The following is a 16,760-nucleotide window of genomic DNA, read 5'->3' as shown; positions in this document are numbered from 1 at the left end:
ATTTTTTGACCTTTTTTCGCCCGGAAATAAAAATTGCCGAGATGTTTACCACGGTCTCTAATACCCTCCGGAGTGTCCAATTGGGTCGGGGAAACCATCTAATATGCCCTTAAACGGTCATTTTACCCGTTCTTAACTTGCATTGATTTCGTAAATTCAAGCCTATCCTGTACGTTTATGACAACATATAATGATTATATATAGTTTCAAACGGTATGACCTCGATATATATCCCCTAGGGTTTCAACACTTTTTGCCACCAGGCCCCGAAACCTCAAAATTACCTCAAAAAGTGTGGATTATAGATAGAGCATTCAAAAACTGACCCGACCCGAGAACCCGACCGTAATGGACAAAGATCTGAACCCAGCCTGTACTCGAACAATAGGGTGAAACTAGTTACTTGTAACCTGACCTGATCATAACCGAAAAACCATTGATCCAATACTTTATAGCCTGAACCCGAACCGACCTGATAGTAACCGTCAACCGATTTAATCCGACTCTAAAACAATCCGAACCTGAACTAGTACCCGACCCAATTAAAACATGAACCCGAGTCATGGAAGGTTTAATAAAATTTTTATATACATTTTATTCAGCTTATATACTGGTATAATTCTGTAAACCCTCACTCCGATTTAATAAAATCTTTTGTTCAGCTTATATAACTTTTGTTCTCTATTACTCGTATATAGGTTTAATAAAATCTTGATGATACTTGATCAAATTATGGAAGGCGTAATTATATAGTTCAACTTGGCCACATCGATATTTATTAGAATTGAAATTGAACTAGAATCCGACTCGACACTAAACCACACCCGAATGTACCATCTTGTTAACCCATCCAAACCCAACTCAATACAACCCGAACCTGAAATTAAACCCGATCTGATTTTAACTCGAATTAAACCCGACCTATATCCGAAAAGGTGAACGACCCAATATAACTTGAACTGACCCGACCTGAACCTAATCTAAAGCTAAATTGATCCGACATAACCTGATCCTTATTTATCTCGAAACCTTATTTGACCCGAGCCAAATCCGACTTGAATAACCGAATTGACAGCTCTAGTTATACGAGTACCTATCAGCAATAATCGGAGGACCTTACCTGTTAAAAATAAATAAATAAAAAAATCGGAAAACCTTTATTCACATCCCCCAATCTCTAATTTTCTCTCTCCTCTAAAATCAAATTATTGGGGGAAGAATTACGATGGAAGATTCTGAGAAAAAGTTGGAACACCAACAAAATGAAGAGGAGGAGACAATTGAATCATCAACATTGCAGTTCTTCGAAGGTCTGGGCATCTCTCTTCAACTCCCAGAATTTTCGAGTAATCACGACTTTATATCAAAATTATTGATCAATCTTCTCAAAGTGGATTCCATTTCTCGAGGCCATGTTTCTTGCTCCTTTTCCGTCCTACCTTCTGTTGCCGTAAGCTTCACTGTTCTACTTATTAATCATTATTTGATGATATTATTCTATTTTATTGCTAATTCTACTTGTTTATTGTTGTTTTTCGATCTTGGTGGTTTTTACAGTAAATTATCTTCAAATTATACTCTAGATTACAAATTATAGATTTGTAGTAAATGAGTGTTTATAATCCCAATGAATTGGATTTCAATGTAATTAAATTTTGGAGATTTTTGGTTATTTTAGAGTATGCTTTGTAACAATTGTGTTGGGAAATGAAACAAAAATTTATGGGGTGTACAAAATTCGAAAATGTTCATTTGGCAAGGAAATGAGTAGTTGAAGTTATGAGCATAATATGTGCAATAAAAAAATATACGAAGTATGAGGCAAAATATTCAAGTAAGAATTTTGATTTAGTTATTATTTTATTAATCATATCGAAGTATGTTCTTGGTCTTCAATTTTGATTTATATATTGTAGAATGCAGATAGTTGTAAACATGTTTTGTGTTTTGTTTCAGAACTACTACAAGGGGTTGCATGGAGGAGCAGTGGCAAGTATAGCTGAAAGGCTAGCCATAGCGTGTGCTCGAACCATAGTAGCAGAGGAGAAGCCGCTGTTTCTTGTCGAGCTGAGTATTTCCTACCTTTCTTCTGCTCCCATGAAGGTAAGTTACCTGAATACTGGGAAATTGTATTGCAGTGACTAGTTAAGTAGATCATCTAACTTGAAAGTACTTAATGTGATGCAGGCCGAGTTGAATGCTGTTGGATCAGTTGTGAGGAGTGGAAGAAACTTAACCGTAGTATCAATTGAAATCAGAGTAAAAGAGACGAAGAAGCTGCTTTACACTGCTCAAGCTACATTTCATCAACTCCCTGCAGCAAAATTATGATACAAGTATTGAAGATCTATATAATTACAACTTTTTTCAATAGCAAATCCCGTGTTGTGTAGTAGTAGTAGTAATTTATATGAGGGTAGAATGTATATCGAGGAAACATTGAAACTTTTCAACCTCCAAAGTTTCCACAACAATACCATTAGTTACATGTGTTGATACATTTCAAATTTTCAAGATGAAAGCACTCTACAGATATCTCTCATTAACAATTAGCTCATAATCGTAAGGCAAGAACCTTGTACAAATTTGGCGTTAAGTTATACTTCGTAAAACATAATTGAGAGTGAAAATTTGCCTATATCTAGGCTACCTGAGAGATTACAAAGGATGGACTAGCACTAAGAATAACTCTGACTGATGCAAATCATGAGCAACACTTTGATATTTTGGCCGAGGGCTTTTCATTGGCGTGCTTCAATCTCCATGATGGCCATCGATCTTTTAGCTTCACTTGCTTGACTTGAAAATATAGCTTGCAGTTTCTAAATCATGATCTCATTCAGTTGGCTAGATCTTGTGAAATAAATACAACACCTAAGCAAGTAAGCAAAACAAAGTAGCTAAATGTTCATTCTTTGAACACCTGACAATAATTTCCTCTTCTGACTATATGAAAGGAAGAAATGTTCATGATCAACGTATTGCCTATTTAATAATCATCATCCGAGATAATCCCATTGTGGTAGGAAGGGTTATGGGAGGGTCCATATGTGGCAAGCTTACTACAATAGGTAACTATTAGGAAGGTTGTACCTAAGATCATGTAGGATAGATGGACTAATATGAATGGTTTTAGTCACTTCAGAATTTAGATGCATGTGCATGTTAACCAAAATTAGGGCCATCTAACCTCTCACCAATTACACATTATGGGAATATGGCATCAACAAAGGCTTCAGCGTCAAAAGGTTGAAGATCTTCCAGGCCCTCACCAACACCCACAAATTTCACAGGAATGCCAAGCTCATCTACCACGCTGACCTGCATGCCAATTTAACAGCAGAGATGAATACCAAACGAGTCAAATAATCATGTCCAGAATAGATTTGGATTAAAATTTATACCACGCAACCACCTCTTGCAGAACCATCAAGTTTTGTCAAGATTAATCCAGTCACTCCAACAACCTGCCAGTGTAACAAGTCAGATATTGGCAATTGATTCCTCAATGAAGGGTAGAGATGGATCAAGCTAGACAGCTGGAACATTACAGCCAAACAAAGCAAATGAGCTTGCAGTATAAAAACAAGGTTAGGGGCAATACTTCATTAAACTCCCTGGCCTGAGGAAGCATATTTAAACCAGTTGTTCCGTCCAAAACAAGCAGAATCTCCTGCAAAATCGAAACACATTCCGGACTATAGCATTAGACAACTACTGTAAGACATTCAATTAATTAGCAACTCTAATGATATGGAAGTTAATAAGCTTCTTACATTAGGAGCACCGGAAACTACTTTACCCAAAGCTTTTTTACAAGCTATCAGTTCCTCCATTAGACTGTAATTCGTATGAAGACCTAAGGAAATGAAGTTGCTTATAATAAAACCACCCAAAAAAAAAAAAAAAAAAAAGAGTACAGCAGATATTTTCAGAGATGCAGAGCGCTTACGGCCAGATGTATCACATAGGACAATATCAAATTTGCCTTCCTTTCCTCTTTTAACAGCCTGAGTAAGAACTATTCAGAAAGCACATTCTTAAGGTCAGTTTGCACTGTCATCTGTCATCGGCCAAGAGGCCTAACACAGGAATCCTATTGCTATACTAAAACGTTTTAAGTTTGAATTCCCACCTGACGATGCTTTTGCCTTCTCTTTCTCTGCCACTACAATTTCACAATCTGTTCGCTCAGCCCAGATCTCAAGCTGATCGCTTGCAGCAGCTCGAAATGTATCACCTGCTGCCAATAGTATCTGGGACAATAGATAACATGAGGTCAAGCACATATGGATTTAACACTGTTAATTCCCCTTCCATAGCTGAAAAATATCCCTCTTATGATGTTCGTAAAATTTTCCTATGATTTTTGTGCTGTAGGTTATTCATCAAGATTTGTACTAAGGTCTTTTTTAAAGTATGAATGAGTGTTTTTCATTATTTAATAACTTCCGTAGAAAAACAGGTTACTCACACAAAAGAAACGGAAAAGAAAAGGAAAAAAAAAAACAGTTTAAGCAGTAAGGCAAAGCTTGAGGGAAAGACTCCTAACTAACCTTAGCTCCTTCTTTCTTCAATCTATGAGCCAACTTCCCTGCAAAGAGAGACAGGATATAAGATACTCCGTAATAGTTATGACATCATTAAAAGCAAATCTGAAGTATCATGTTACACACTTACCAAGAGAAGTTGTTTTTCCGCCTCCATTAACACCAACTATCATGATTACAGCAGGTTTCCTACAAGACAGGGCAACAACCAACAGTGTGTTGAGTTTTTCAAGCCCAGCAGCCCAGATAATTTAACCATGTAAATAATTCCTCTATATTGTGTTTTTTTACTTACTACACTTCCTTTTTTTTTTTCATGCTTGCCAATGCAATATTTCAATCGATAATATCTTTATACCAATGTGTAAAAATTATAAAATTTGATATAATGAAACCATAAAACATGGCGAACTAACAAATCTCACGAGACTATTTTTCCTTAGCAATAAATCATCATAGCGTAAAAAAAAAATGGAGGAAGTATGTAAGATTCACAGATTGAGGACCTAAATCCCAGCTGAAGTTCTGTCTTACTTCCTTTCTCAGTTAACAACTTGAGAACACTCCTCTTCAAGGCATCCTACAGAGATGAAAATCAAAGGAAGTGATTTTCAACACCAGTCACCAGACCAAAAATAAACCAAATATACCCCCATCCAGAATCATTAGCCACATTGTCCCAACCCCACTTAAATGGAGTAATTTGCAGCCATAACTTTGATTTATTTTCAACTCTTCTTCACATATACTCCGTTACTACATAGGAAGTGATTTTTATAAACAAATTTACTTCACTCTTCAACTCTTTCCCCAATTTTGGTACAAGAGGAAGCATTTAAGCATAACCTATTCTATTTAAAGAAATTTTGAAGCTTTTTTTTGTGAATATCACCACTCAAAGGACAATATTTCAACGCAATTAAATGCCTTCATAAGCAGCAACCATTTGGAAACTACAAAACACGGCTAGTATCCATCAGCTCCTAACCAACATTCCACTACACAAACTAGGTACTCAATACATGCTAAACTAAAGATAAGAAATTGATCGAGCATTGTCTCACAAGTAAAAACATGACATGCTTAGACTAATCTAACCTATCTATAAAGCCGTATCACAAGAAATTTAACACGAGATAAACAATCATAATTTATTTTTATTTTTTTTTGACAGCTACAATGGTAACTAAAGAGTTTGTGAATACATAGTATGATCATCCTTATTTGTTTTGACTACATCATTACATCTCAACTCATCCAATTTCTTCAGTAACAAGTACAAAAATTATCCAATGTCACATGTTGTATAATAATATAATTTCTCAAGATTAATGCATTTTCTTAACATTATGCAATATAATTACAAAAACCTAAGAAATTTATGATTATCATAAGATGTGATACAAATTGCAGCATAATCAAATGAAATACATCATACCTTAATTTCAGGTCCAGATTTAAGCTTACCAGCCAAAATATCTTCCCGCAAAGAATCCACAATCTTAATCGTAATCCTCGGTCCAAAATCAGACACAAGCAATGCCTAAACACCACAACAAAATCACCATTCATCAACTCAGAAAAATTCAAAAAAAAATATATAAATCAAAAAAATAAAAAACCTCTTCGAGTTCGTCAAGAACGCGGTCGGTGTCATCGAGGTTCCAGTACAAGAGAAGCTCATCAATGACGGCGAGATTATCGCGAGTTTTGGAGAATCCTGAGAAAACTTTCTCGACGTCACTTTTGGCCTTCTCTTTGATGAGCCGCCCTAATTTGGTGAAGAATCCGGTTGAGCCAGAAGCTCGACATTGAAACTGGTTCGAATTCGGTCGAACTGTGAGTTGGCGGGTGTGGAGTTGAGAGAGAGAATTGGAGAGGAGAGAGAGTGAGGAAGGAGATGATGCAGACGCCATTTTTGTTAGTTTTGTGATTTTACACCATGAAATTGTTGTTTGTTGAAGGTGATCAGGATAATGTAAAACGCTGTCGTTTCACAGCTTACTGTTTTAGTACTCCATATTTATTGAATTTAATTTTCCTTTAGTTTTTGCGTTTTTTTTTTCTACTTGGCAAGAATTTTATTTTAATTTTTCTTGGCAAGAATTTATGAGTTTTTTTTTATTTTTTTTATTTCTCCATTCAAATACAAGTATTATTTGGGCACTAACTTGAACGACAATCTAATTTTAAACAGATGTTACTCCCTCTGTCTCAAAATAATTGACACCGTCAAACTTTGCACATAATCATAAATATAGATTTCACTTCTTCCATAGTTGATTAAATTCTTTCTAACCCATTACCTTCCAATGGTAAATGTTTAGTGTATTGGCTAACGTAACCGTGGAACATGTCAAAATTTCAATAATGTTCTTAAGATCAAAGTCTGTCAATTCCTTTTACTAGTATAACCATAGAATGTAGAACTTTCTTCTTGTATCAAATCTCGACACTATTACTGACTATAGCAAAATTGACAACGTACTAAAAAATTCCAATATTTGACTACTAAATACATAATTTACTGAGTCAGCTCAAAAATTCCAATATTTCCAGCAGCTAATTTGAGGCTACATCGCACTTTCTTGATCACTTCATTACACCTTCTAGCCCACGACCCCACAAACGAAGTAAATCAACCAACAAATTATGTTATGTTATGCGCCGAAAAGTCGAAAACATTGCCGTTGTAAAGTTCTTTCACTTCCATTGCATTCCTTGTTTCCCTAGCAATACCAAGAAACAACATTTCTCTTTCTCTCTTATTTCTATTTACTTTCCCCCCTAAACCATATATATACACATAAGATTATTTGACAAACTCAATTCCTTCAATTTCATTCCAAGTTCCAACCTTTGCTCAATAAGATGTATCCTTCTACTTCCTCCTCGTACTCCTTAGACATTACAATAAAGTCAGCTGAAGCACTGACTATAGGAAATCACAAACCCGTTGGAAAAAATGTTTTTGTAACAGTTTCTACGGAAAATCAAGGCTATACAAACCAATTACAAACGAGATTGTGTAAAGAGGGTACGAAACCTGAATGGAATGAGAAGTTGATAATGGACATTCCTACAAGCACGAAGTTCATTCTCTTAGAGGTTCGTTATAAAAAGAGGTCAAGCGATAAGTTGATTGGTATTGCTAAGGTTCCTACTTCAGATTTTGCTGGAAATAACATGCCTCTAAACTACCAATATTGTTTATGTTATAGATTAAGAGATCGTAATGGTGAACCAAATGGGATAATAAACTTTAGCGTGACTGTAAAAGGGGGTTTAGATAATTATCAACATAATGAAAGAAATCAAATTAATCGAGAAACAACCGAAATACAAGGGTTTAATTACAGAGAGAATTACAATAGGCCAAAGCCATGGAGAACATCGTTGTTAGGTGACAGGAGAAAATCTACTGCTACTGTTGTTGGAGTTCCTGCAGCGTGGTACAATTCATGCCATGCATGATATGATGCAATCATACTTCATGTTACGAAGTACTACGTATTTGATTATAGATTCTTTTAAACATGTTACAACTATCTTAGATTACTTGTATTATTATTTAGAGTTGCTTTGATATAAGAAATAAATTCAATAAATAAAGTCTGAAAAAAAAGAGATTTTGGAACATCCATGTGTACGGTATAACCCAAAGTATGGAACATTCTTATTATGCAGCTCCTCCTCCCCTCCCTCTCTTATCTCTCAGACATACAAGCGAGTTGATTGAAATGTTAATCTTTGCTTCAACACGATTAAATATCCTGATAATATTACAAGCGAATATATTTTCATCTACACATGGACAATAACTTACAAAACCATGTACATCTCTCGTCAGCAAAATAAAAAATTTTAAGCACTACAAATATCCTTGGTGAAAAGGTTGAAAGCATTTTGCAGTGGGGCAGCTCGAGCAAGATAATTCTTGGTTGGCTACAGGACCCAATATGTACGATGCACACAGACGGAGTGAAACAAAGCGTTAAGCTATTTGCTGAAAAGTCACGAGAAGGTGACCTATCTACACTTCTTCACTGCTTTGGCAGCCATTCTTGAGTATGTTGTATTTGCAAAGGGGGCAGGTAGCATTGATGTGTAGCCATTTGTCTATACAAGTGCAGTGAAAATGGTGACGACATGGAAGTTCACGTAATTCACTCCCATCTTCATAAGATGTAAGGCAGATCACACACTCCTGTAAAGACGTTTCAGAATGAAGTCAATTAAACCTCACTTCAAACAAGCAAAAGACTAATAAAACATCCAAAGCAAAGACACAAGCAAACCTTTTCTCCACATTAGCTTGCCCATGGGTTAAAGCCAAGTCAAGACCCCCACCCCTCACCTCATATAATCCAAATAAACATGAAAGGACAACACAGACTTCTACATTAGGCATAAAAAATAAAGTAGCTTCAAAAACACGAGAACAAATTAAGGCGAAAAGGGGTCCCTTTCTCCCTTACTATATTGTGAAGCAATCATAGAGCTCATTTATTATCCTCAAAACCAACTGGCTCTTAAGAGAATGAGGCCAAATTTTCAGTAAACTATAAAAGAGTAATAGCTCTTGGTTTCCTAAGTACCCATTACAAATGGTAAACTCAAAATAGCCAGGTTCAAGTGTTCAATGGTCCTCACAAATAAAAAATAATAATAAATTTTAAAAAATAAAAATAATAACTTACAGTGGCATATCCAAGCCACATAGGTGGGAAACTCCTGCATACTTCAACACAAAAAAATAAAAAAATTGGGGGGAGAGAGAGAGGAAAAAGAGGGGGCATTTTTTTTGGGGGAGGAGAGAGAGAGAGAGAGAGGGGTTTTTTTGAAAAGCTACAGGATAACATCAAATTTCTAAGTAATTTTTTTTTGCTGGGGTTGTTCTGTCAAAATATTAAGACCACGACTCACGAATCCAGTTTCCACAGTTCGAAAATAAAGAACATAACTATGCACGATCTCATACACAGGCTACCAAAGCCAATTTACCATACCTCTCAATGACATGTTTGCAAAAGTGCTCTCAACGTTAGTCCTGGCCTCTAAATCAAATACAGGACAGAACAGAAGCTTCCCCTATGATTAAGAAGAAAGCAGACAGACTAATCCACTGCCCACATGCTTATATAATCTCTACCAGACATTACCTCTCCATTTCACTCTCTCCGACACAAATCAAAAGAATACTTCTTCCGTTCCAACTCAAAGTCAATATTGCATTAGGGCACAAAGATTAAGGTGGGAAGAAACGGTAGACAGAGATAAGTGGGTGGGAGGTTGGATGTGGTGCCAAGTTAGAGAGAGAGAGAGAACATTAACAATAAGATGGGATGGAAGGAGCTACCAAATAACAATGTTACCAAAAAAAAGTAAAGACCTATCAATGGTTAATTTTAAAGCTTGGCTAATATCAAATTTCTTGTAGTGCTTAAAAGACTCACAGCATCTTCATCTGAAAGAGCATGCTCAATTAGTGGGTCAGTGCCACACTGGGTCATAATCCCACCAAGAGATTCTTGAATTTCACCACTCTTTTTTTCAATTTGGCCTAGTCTCCTGAACTTGAACTTCGGCAGCCGGTCAATATCCTCATTAGTAGCTCCTTCCTATTTGTGCAATACATGCAATGATGTGAGAAGAAAAAGCTGACAATTTCAAATAATAAATAAAAAAAAAAAAAGTTAAGTATGAGCAACCCTACCTGATCAGCCACAGCATATAAAATTGCAATGATACATGGAAGACAACAGCAGACAGCTATGCCTATAATGCAAGCCACCACCACGCAGATAACAACAAAGAACACATCAAATGCCAGAAATGTTATAGTGAGCCTGTGAAAACAATGCCATATGAGTAACATAAGTAAGAGTGATGCAAAAAGATTGCTTGTATGTACACAATGATAGAAACACTATGATGAAAAGTACCAGTAAAGCTTAGGCGCATCATCTGCTAAACTTGGTCCACCAGAAGACACCCAATAGAATCCAATGATCCACCAAATAAATGAGAACATTGTATTAGCCGACTCCAGATGCTTTGCAACGCTGCCAGAGCAAATTGTGTCAAACAAATGCAAGAAACACTTATATACTGATCGTTATATCAACCAAAGCAGCTCAAATAGTTCATTAATACACTAACACATCAAAATATAAATCAGTTATACCCATTTACCGCTGCGCCCCCCCCCCCCCACCCTCTCCCCATGTCCCCTCGGGCAATATTCTGTAACTGTATCTCATTATTCTTGCAATAGTAATCTGCAATACTAATGAAGACATGTTACATGTTCTCAAGTAATACAAAGTTGTGAGAAAGAAGAGAGGAAGATAAAGATGTATTTGAACAGTCACATATACAGCTCCCCCCCCCCCCCCCCCCCCCCCCCACAAAAAAAAAAAAAAAAAAAAGAGTTAAAGAAGAGCACATATAAGGAAGCATGGGTTGATGCATAGTTTCTACAATCACGCTTTGAACTTCATCTAAGCTATGCCTAAACTAAAACAGCAAACAATCATTGCAACCAAGGGTATAGCGACAGACAATCAAGTAAGCAGTTATTGTCTTATTGATCCATCCTTCTTGCTTCAAATCTAATATTGTTACTTGAGGGCATTGGCTGGGCTTCTTAAACTCTTTGGAGATGAAATAAATGTCTACTGGTGATTCCAGCATTCAGGTAAATACTTTAACTCAACAATTTTCTCCCTAAACTGTTACTCTTTTCTCCTTAAACTGTTACTCTTTTCTCCATTCTTCCCCATGCAGCCGAAGTAGGCATCACTGGAGACAGTCACCAGTTCCCATCACCATAATCCAATCTTCATCCTGACCATCATCCTCAACAAATGTTATACCTGACCAGGTGACCAGCTCTATAACTATCATACCAGCCATTGCCTTGTTAATTGCTAACCCCGCTACAGCTCACTTCACTACAAGACCACTAATCCAGTTGCTGTCCTTGAACTCACCACCAAGATTTATGCATGCATGACTGTGTGTAATAACAAAGCCCACAGGTCCCAGATCAAAACATGGGAGCCATAAAGAGACTGGTTACAGCCATGACAGATTGATAGGTGTAAATGTGACACCTCCTGACCACTATAGGCATATCCTGATCACCATAGCTAGATCATCCCAAAAGGAAGAATAAAACAAAGAAGGCTGAAAAAGAGGGGAGAAAATGGTAGCCGTAAAATTGTGCTGTTGGAAAAAGGGGTTAAGAGATTGAAGATGACATTAGTTAATGCCGGATATAGGCAATTGTGGAGATCGTAAATGGAGTAAACTGTTGACAGACAATGTGTTGGAAATAGCTCCCAGATTATTTATCACTTTGAATCTTTGTCCCTCAGGTCAAGAAAAAACCCACACACCTCAAAAATAGCAACATCCAGTCTCCAGGTATATACTGTTCTGATTACCTGACGAGAACATAGTCACTAATTTGCATCAAATGACCATGTTATATTGTCTAGAACAAACTGTAGCTCATCAAAACTGTAATTAATACGCCAAAGAGTATTCAAGTTCAGACATTGAGTTGACAAAAAAATCTTGATTGTGCCACTAGCAGAGAGCATAGCAAGGTGCAAGATTATAAATTCCTGTACTCTAGAGGCACATGTGACACGTACACTTCTGCTGAGCAAAATGATTGCTAACCTTTGCAAATTTTTGTACAGCGAAGGCAGTATCACAAACTTCCTATATACTAGTTTTATTGATTCACACCAAGCCCTACTTCATCAAAATTGCACAGCTTTGTTTAGGCAATAAAGTCCCACAGGTTTATGCTGCCAGCACAAATTGACAAACATTTAAAATCCCTAAAGCAATTAGTAATGTCAAGCTAACAAAAAAACGCATTTGTTACAACATTTCACACTTTATTACTCTATCGTGCTATTGCTGCTATAGTCTTACAAGAGTTACATACCAAGATGGCCTTGCTTAATTGAGTGATGCTGTAACTTTTATGAATGGCTTTAATTTACATTATGCCACATGCTTAATTACAAGGTGGCACCACGATTGCGCAGCTAGTTTCAAGGGATGGAAGAACAATTAACAAGGGGCTTTCATCAAAATCTAGTAGACATTAGCAAATTTAGACAATTCTCAGTGTTTTCCCAATAAAAATCCATGTTTTTCTAACAATAATATCCTGCACAATTGAATCATTCAAATCTTACAACTAAAAAAAAGAGCAGTGGAATAGTTATACCTAGTGTTATCCTCATCCTGTTGATGCTCATCATAAAACTCCATGGAATCCCCTTCTAAGCTCGCTGAAGAACTCGAATTCGACCTCGAATGAGCTGAATTTACATTACTCGACCGATTCGAACCCGAATTCAAATTCAATGCCAAACTAGAACCAGAACTCGGCCCGACACCAACATTCCACCCACCAGAAGACCCAAACCTAGGCCTGTTAATCTCTCTCCTCCTCCTGTACTCAACACAAACACAAACCATATGCAAAATACACTGAAATCCATATCCGACAAGCCACAACCTCAACGGAACCTGCGTTTCCTCATCGCCGCTTAAGATCATAATAACAATGGCAACAAACACAAAAATCGTGTTCCAAAGAAGGTCAAGAACAACAATTGGAGAAGAGTAAGCCCAATCACTTTGACGCTCTTCGATTTGCTGCGCCGCCGATTCTCTCACCATAACCGATTGCTCCGATATCATTCTCCGGCTATTCGCTCGCCGGAGAAACCTCGCGGCGCCACGTAGCCCTGCTCTACTGGAAATTCTCCGGCTTCGCGACTGCAACGATCGGTCACCGGAAGGCGGTGAAAGAGGCGCGAGTAACGGCGCCGTCGAATCGACATCGGTGGCGGACATGGCGGTGCAAGAAATTGAGGAATTTTAGGTGAAATTGAAGTCGTCGAATGATAAATTAGGGTTTTTGTGAGATAATTTAGGGAAATTGAGAGGGAGAAGCCATTGATAACCTGGATTGAGGAGAGAAAGATGAAATTAGGGATTTGTTTGGAAGAAATTGATGAAGAGATGAAGAAGAGAAGAGGGGAATGATTTGATTGGGTAATTTAGTTGAAGGAGTTGAAAATGTAAGATAATGGAGTGGATTTTAGAATTTTCTTTTTTTAGTTATTTTTGTTTAAAATACCAGTACACAATATTGACAAGTCTTGTAAGGAAGGACGTGGGTTTGCATAAACTATTTTCTTTTGCAATTTGTCTAGTTTTCAGCCTTGTCCGAGATAGGGGTGATAATGAGACTGAGATATTCATGAACTATTCGAGCTCGATTCGGTCAAAATTCGGTTAGAGCTCGATTTGTGGTGGTTCGGCTCGGGTTTCAGTTCAGCTTGAGATCTTAACGAGCCAACCTGAGTTATGCCAAGCTCGGCTCGAAAAGTTCATAAACAAGTTCGATTATTTGTTTCCATATAAAAAAATCATGCATATAAATATATTTATTAATATATTGGACGGTTCCACCGACCCAATTTGACTCCAGGAGGATATTAGGAGCCATGGTAAACAACTCGGCAAATTTTTAATTCTAAACGAAAAAAGGTCAAAAAATTACAAAATTAAAGGCTATATAATCCACGCTTTTTGAGAAAAATTTGAGGTTTCGGAGCCTGTGTCAAAAAGCCTTGAAACACAAAGGGATACATCTTAGGGTCATATAATGCCAATTGAAACCATATATGATCATTATATGTTGTCATAAACGCCTAAAGTAGGCTTGAGTTTACGAATTCACTACAAGTTGTGAACTGGTAAAATGACCGTTTAAGGACATATTGGATGGTTCCACCAACCCAATTTGACTCCCGGAGGATATTAGGGGCCATGGTAAAAATCTCGGCAATTTTTATTTTCGGGCGAAAGAAAGGTCAAAAAATTACAAAATTGAAGACTATAATCCATGTTTTTTGAGGAATTTTGAGGTTTCGGGGCCCAGTTGCGAAAAGTGTTGAAACCATAGGGGATATATCTCGATGACATATAATGCCGTTTGAAACCATATATGATTATTATATGAAGTCATAAACGTCCGTGATAGGTTTGAGTTTATGAAATCACTACAAATTGTGAACGGGTAGAATGACCGTTTAAGCGCATATTGGATGTTACCACCGACAAAATTGGACCCCCGGAGGATATTAGGGAACATGGTAAACATCTCGGCAATTTTTATTTTTAGGCGAAAAAAGACTAAAAAATTACGAAATTGAAGGCTATAATCCACGTTTTTTTATGAAATTTTGAAGTTTCGGGGCCCGGTGGCGAAAAGCCTTGAGACCCTAAGGATACATCTTGGGGGTCATATAATGTCATTTGAAACCACAGATGATCATTATATGTTGTCATAAACGTCCATGGTAGGCTTGACTTTATGAAATCACTTCAAGTTGTGAACGGGTAAAACGATCATTTAAGTACATATTGGACGGTTCCACCGACCCAATTTGACTTCCGGAGGATATTAGAAACCATGGTAAACACCTAAGCAATTTTTATTTCTGAGCAAAAAAAGGTCAAAAAATTACAAAATTGAAGGCTATAATCCACATTTTTTGAGAAAAATTTGAGGTTTCGGGGCCTGGTGTCAAAAAGCCTTGAAACACAGAGGGATACATCTCGGGGTCATATAATGCCGTTTGAAACCATATATGATCATTATATGTTGTCATAAACGTACGTGATAGGGTTGAGTTTACGAAATCACTTCAAGTTGTGAACGAGTAAAACGACCGTTTACGGGCATATTGGACGGTTCCACCGACCCAATTTGACTTCCGGAGGATATAAGGAACAATGGTAAACATCTCGGCAATTTTTATCTCTGAGCGCAAAAAGGTCAAAAAATTACAAAATTGAAGGCTACAATCCACGCTTTTTGAGAAAAATTTGAGGTTTCGAGGCCTGTTGTCAAAAAGCCTTGAAACATAGAGGGATACATCTCGAGGTCATATAATGCCGTATGAACCCATATATGATCATTAGATGTTGTCATAAACGCCCGTAGTAGGCTAAAATTTACGAAATCACTACAAGTTGTGAACGGGTAAAATGACCGTTTAAGGACATATTTGATTGTTCCACCGACCCAATTTGACTCCCGGAGAATATTAAGACATGGTAAACATCTCGGCAATTTTTATTTTCGGGCGAAAAAACGGTCAAAAAATTACAAAATTGAAGACTATAATCCACGTTTTTTTGAGGAATTTTGAGGTTTCGGGGCCCAGTTGCGAGAAGCCTTGAAACCTTAAGGGATACATCTCCGGGTCATATGATGTCGTTTGAAGCCACAAATGATCATTATACGTTGTCATAAACGTCCGTGGTAGGCTTGATTTTACGAAATCACTACAAGTTGTGAACGGGTAAAATGACTGTTTAAGGGCATATTTGATAGTCCACCGCCCCAATTGGACTTCCGTAGGGTATTAGGGACCATGGTAAACATCTTGGTAATTTTTTTTTTTTATTTCCAGACAAAAGAAGGTCAAAAAATTACAAAATTGAAGGCCATAAATCCACGCTTTTTAAGGAAATTTTGAGGTTTAGGGGCCTGTGGCGAAAAGCCTTGATACCCTAAGGGATACAACTCGGGGAATTATAATGCCGTTTGAAACAATATATGATCATTATATGTTGTGATAAACGTCCGTGGTAAGATTGAGTTTACGAAATCACTACAAGTTGTGAACGGGTAAAATGTGCGTTTAAGGGCATATTAGATGGTTCCACCGACCGAATTTGACTCACAGAGGATGTTAGGGACCGTGGTAAACATCTCGACAAATTTTAGTTTTGGGCGAAAAAAAGGTCAAAAAATTATAAATTGAAGTCTATAATCCACGTTTTTTTGAGGATTTTTGAGGTTTCAGGTCCTGGTGGCAAAAAGCCTTGAGACCCTAAGGGATATATCTCGGGTTTATATAATTCTTTTGAAACCATATATGATCATTTTATGTTGTCATAAACGTCAGTGGTAGGCTTGAGTTTACGAAATATGTTGTCATAAACGGCTGTGGTAGGCTTGAGTTTACGAAATTACAACAAATTGTTAACGGGTAAAATGACCTTTTAAGGGCATATTAGATGGTTCCACCGACCCAATTGGACTCTTAGAAGGTATTAAGGACCATGGTAAATATCTCGATAATTTTTATTTTTGGA

General features: G+C 37.1%; 4 protein-coding genes across 7 annotated transcripts; 2 read left to right on the top strand and 2 right to left on the bottom strand.

The window, feature by feature from the left end:
• Positions 1-1,158: 1,158 nt before the first annotated feature.
• LOC145614150 (uncharacterized) lies at positions 1,159-2,500 on the top strand. The gene is made up of 3 exons (XM_081669155.1): positions 1,159-1,450; positions 1,957-2,103; positions 2,188-2,500. The coding sequence occupies exons 1-3, from the start codon at positions 1,226-1,228 to the stop codon at positions 2,329-2,331; spliced, it is 516 nt and encodes a 171-aa protein (XP_081525281.1). The 5' UTR covers positions 1,159-1,225; the 3' UTR covers positions 2,332-2,500.
• Positions 2,429-6,507, bottom strand: LOC145614148 (cell division protein FtsY homolog, chloroplastic-like). Of its 4 annotated transcripts, none has more exons than XM_081669151.1 (12): positions 6,173-6,507; positions 5,989-6,093; positions 5,057-5,130; positions 4,681-4,739; positions 4,557-4,594; positions 4,136-4,256; positions 3,953-4,021; positions 3,777-3,859; positions 3,605-3,673; positions 3,405-3,467; positions 3,191-3,321; positions 2,429-2,874 (listed from the first exon to the last, which is right to left on the bottom strand). In XM_081669151.1, exons 1-11 carry the CDS (start codon positions 6,464-6,466, stop codon positions 3,208-3,210), a joined length of 1,089 nt encoding a protein of 362 aa, XP_081525277.1. In that variant the 5' UTR covers positions 6,467-6,507; the 3' UTR covers positions 2,429-2,874; positions 3,191-3,207. The 4 variants fall into 4 exon arrangements, with proteins under 4 accessions (XP_081525277.1, XP_081525278.1, XP_081525279.1 ...); XM_081669152.1 differs by having other exon boundaries at positions 2,429-2,822; XM_081669153.1 differs by having other exon boundaries at positions 3,198-3,321.
• Positions 6,508-7,401: 894 nt separating this feature from the next.
• Positions 7,402-8,043, top strand: LOC145615655 (BON1-associated protein 1-like). Its single transcript, XM_081670721.1, has one exon. The coding sequence runs from the start codon at positions 7,422-7,424 to the stop codon at positions 8,022-8,024; it is 603 nt and encodes a 200-aa protein (XP_081526847.1). The 5' UTR covers positions 7,402-7,421; the 3' UTR covers positions 8,025-8,043.
• A 238-nt stretch (positions 8,044-8,281) lies between these two features.
• LOC145614337 (E3 ubiquitin-protein ligase At1g63170-like) lies at positions 8,282-13,704 on the bottom strand. Its single transcript, XM_081669381.1, has 5 exons — positions 12,805-13,704; positions 10,496-10,615; positions 10,267-10,399; positions 10,007-10,171; positions 8,282-8,757 (listed from the first exon to the last, which is right to left on the bottom strand). Exons 1-5 carry the CDS (start codon positions 13,437-13,439, stop codon positions 8,584-8,586), a joined length of 1,227 nt encoding a protein of 408 aa, XP_081525507.1. The 5' UTR covers positions 13,440-13,704; the 3' UTR covers positions 8,282-8,583.
• Between the last annotated feature and the right edge of the window lie 3,056 nt (positions 13,705-16,760).

This window comes from Chenopodium album, chromosome 25, assembly GCF_948465745.1.
Source record: "Chenopodium album chromosome 25, dcCheAlbu1.1, whole genome shotgun sequence".
NCBI lineage: Eukaryota > Viridiplantae > Streptophyta > Magnoliopsida > Caryophyllales > Amaranthaceae > Chenopodium > Chenopodium album.
The sequence above is the reverse complement of the archived record's forward strand: the minus strand, read 5'-3'. Positions and strand labels throughout refer to the sequence as shown.

Excerpts from the sequence above, each read along its gene's own strand:
- LOC145615655 (XM_081670721.1), top strand. The coding sequence starts at position 7,422 with ATGTATCCTTCTACTTCCTCCTCGTACTCCTTAGACATTACAATAAAG.
- LOC145614337 (XM_081669381.1), bottom strand. The coding sequence starts at position 13,439 with ATGTCCGCCACCGATGTCGATTCGACGGCGCCGTTACTCGCGCCTCTT. Across the intron at positions 10,616-12,804 it reads CAGGATGAGGATAACACTAG|CGTTGCAAAGCATCTGGAGT; the intron begins GTATAACTATTC and ends TTGCTCTGGCAG. Across the intron at positions 8,758-10,006 it reads CTCTTTCAGATGAAGATGCT|GAGTGTGTGATCTGCCTTAC; the intron begins GTGAGTCTTTTA and ends ACGTCTTTACAG.
- LOC145614148 (XM_081669151.1), bottom strand. The coding sequence starts at position 6,466 with ATGGCGTCTGCATCATCTCCTTCCTCACTCTCTCTCCTCTCCAATTCT. Across the intron at positions 3,860-3,952 it reads CCTATGTGATACATCTGGCC|GTCTTCATACGAATTACAGT; the intron begins GTAAGCGCTCTG and ends TCATTTCCTTAG. Across the intron at positions 3,468-3,604 it reads AGGCCAGGGAGTTTAATGAA|GTTGTTGGAGTGACTGGATT; the intron begins GTATTGCCCCTA and ends TTACACTGGCAG.
- LOC145614150 (XM_081669155.1), top strand. The coding sequence starts at position 1,226 with ATGGAAGATTCTGAGAAAAAGTTGGAACACCAACAAAATGAAGAGGAG. Across the intron at positions 1,451-1,956 it reads CCGTCCTACCTTCTGTTGCC|AACTACTACAAGGGGTTGCA; the intron begins GTAAGCTTCACT and ends GTTTTGTTTCAG. Across the intron at positions 2,104-2,187 it reads TTTCTTCTGCTCCCATGAAG|GCCGAGTTGAATGCTGTTGG; the intron begins GTAAGTTACCTG and ends AATGTGATGCAG.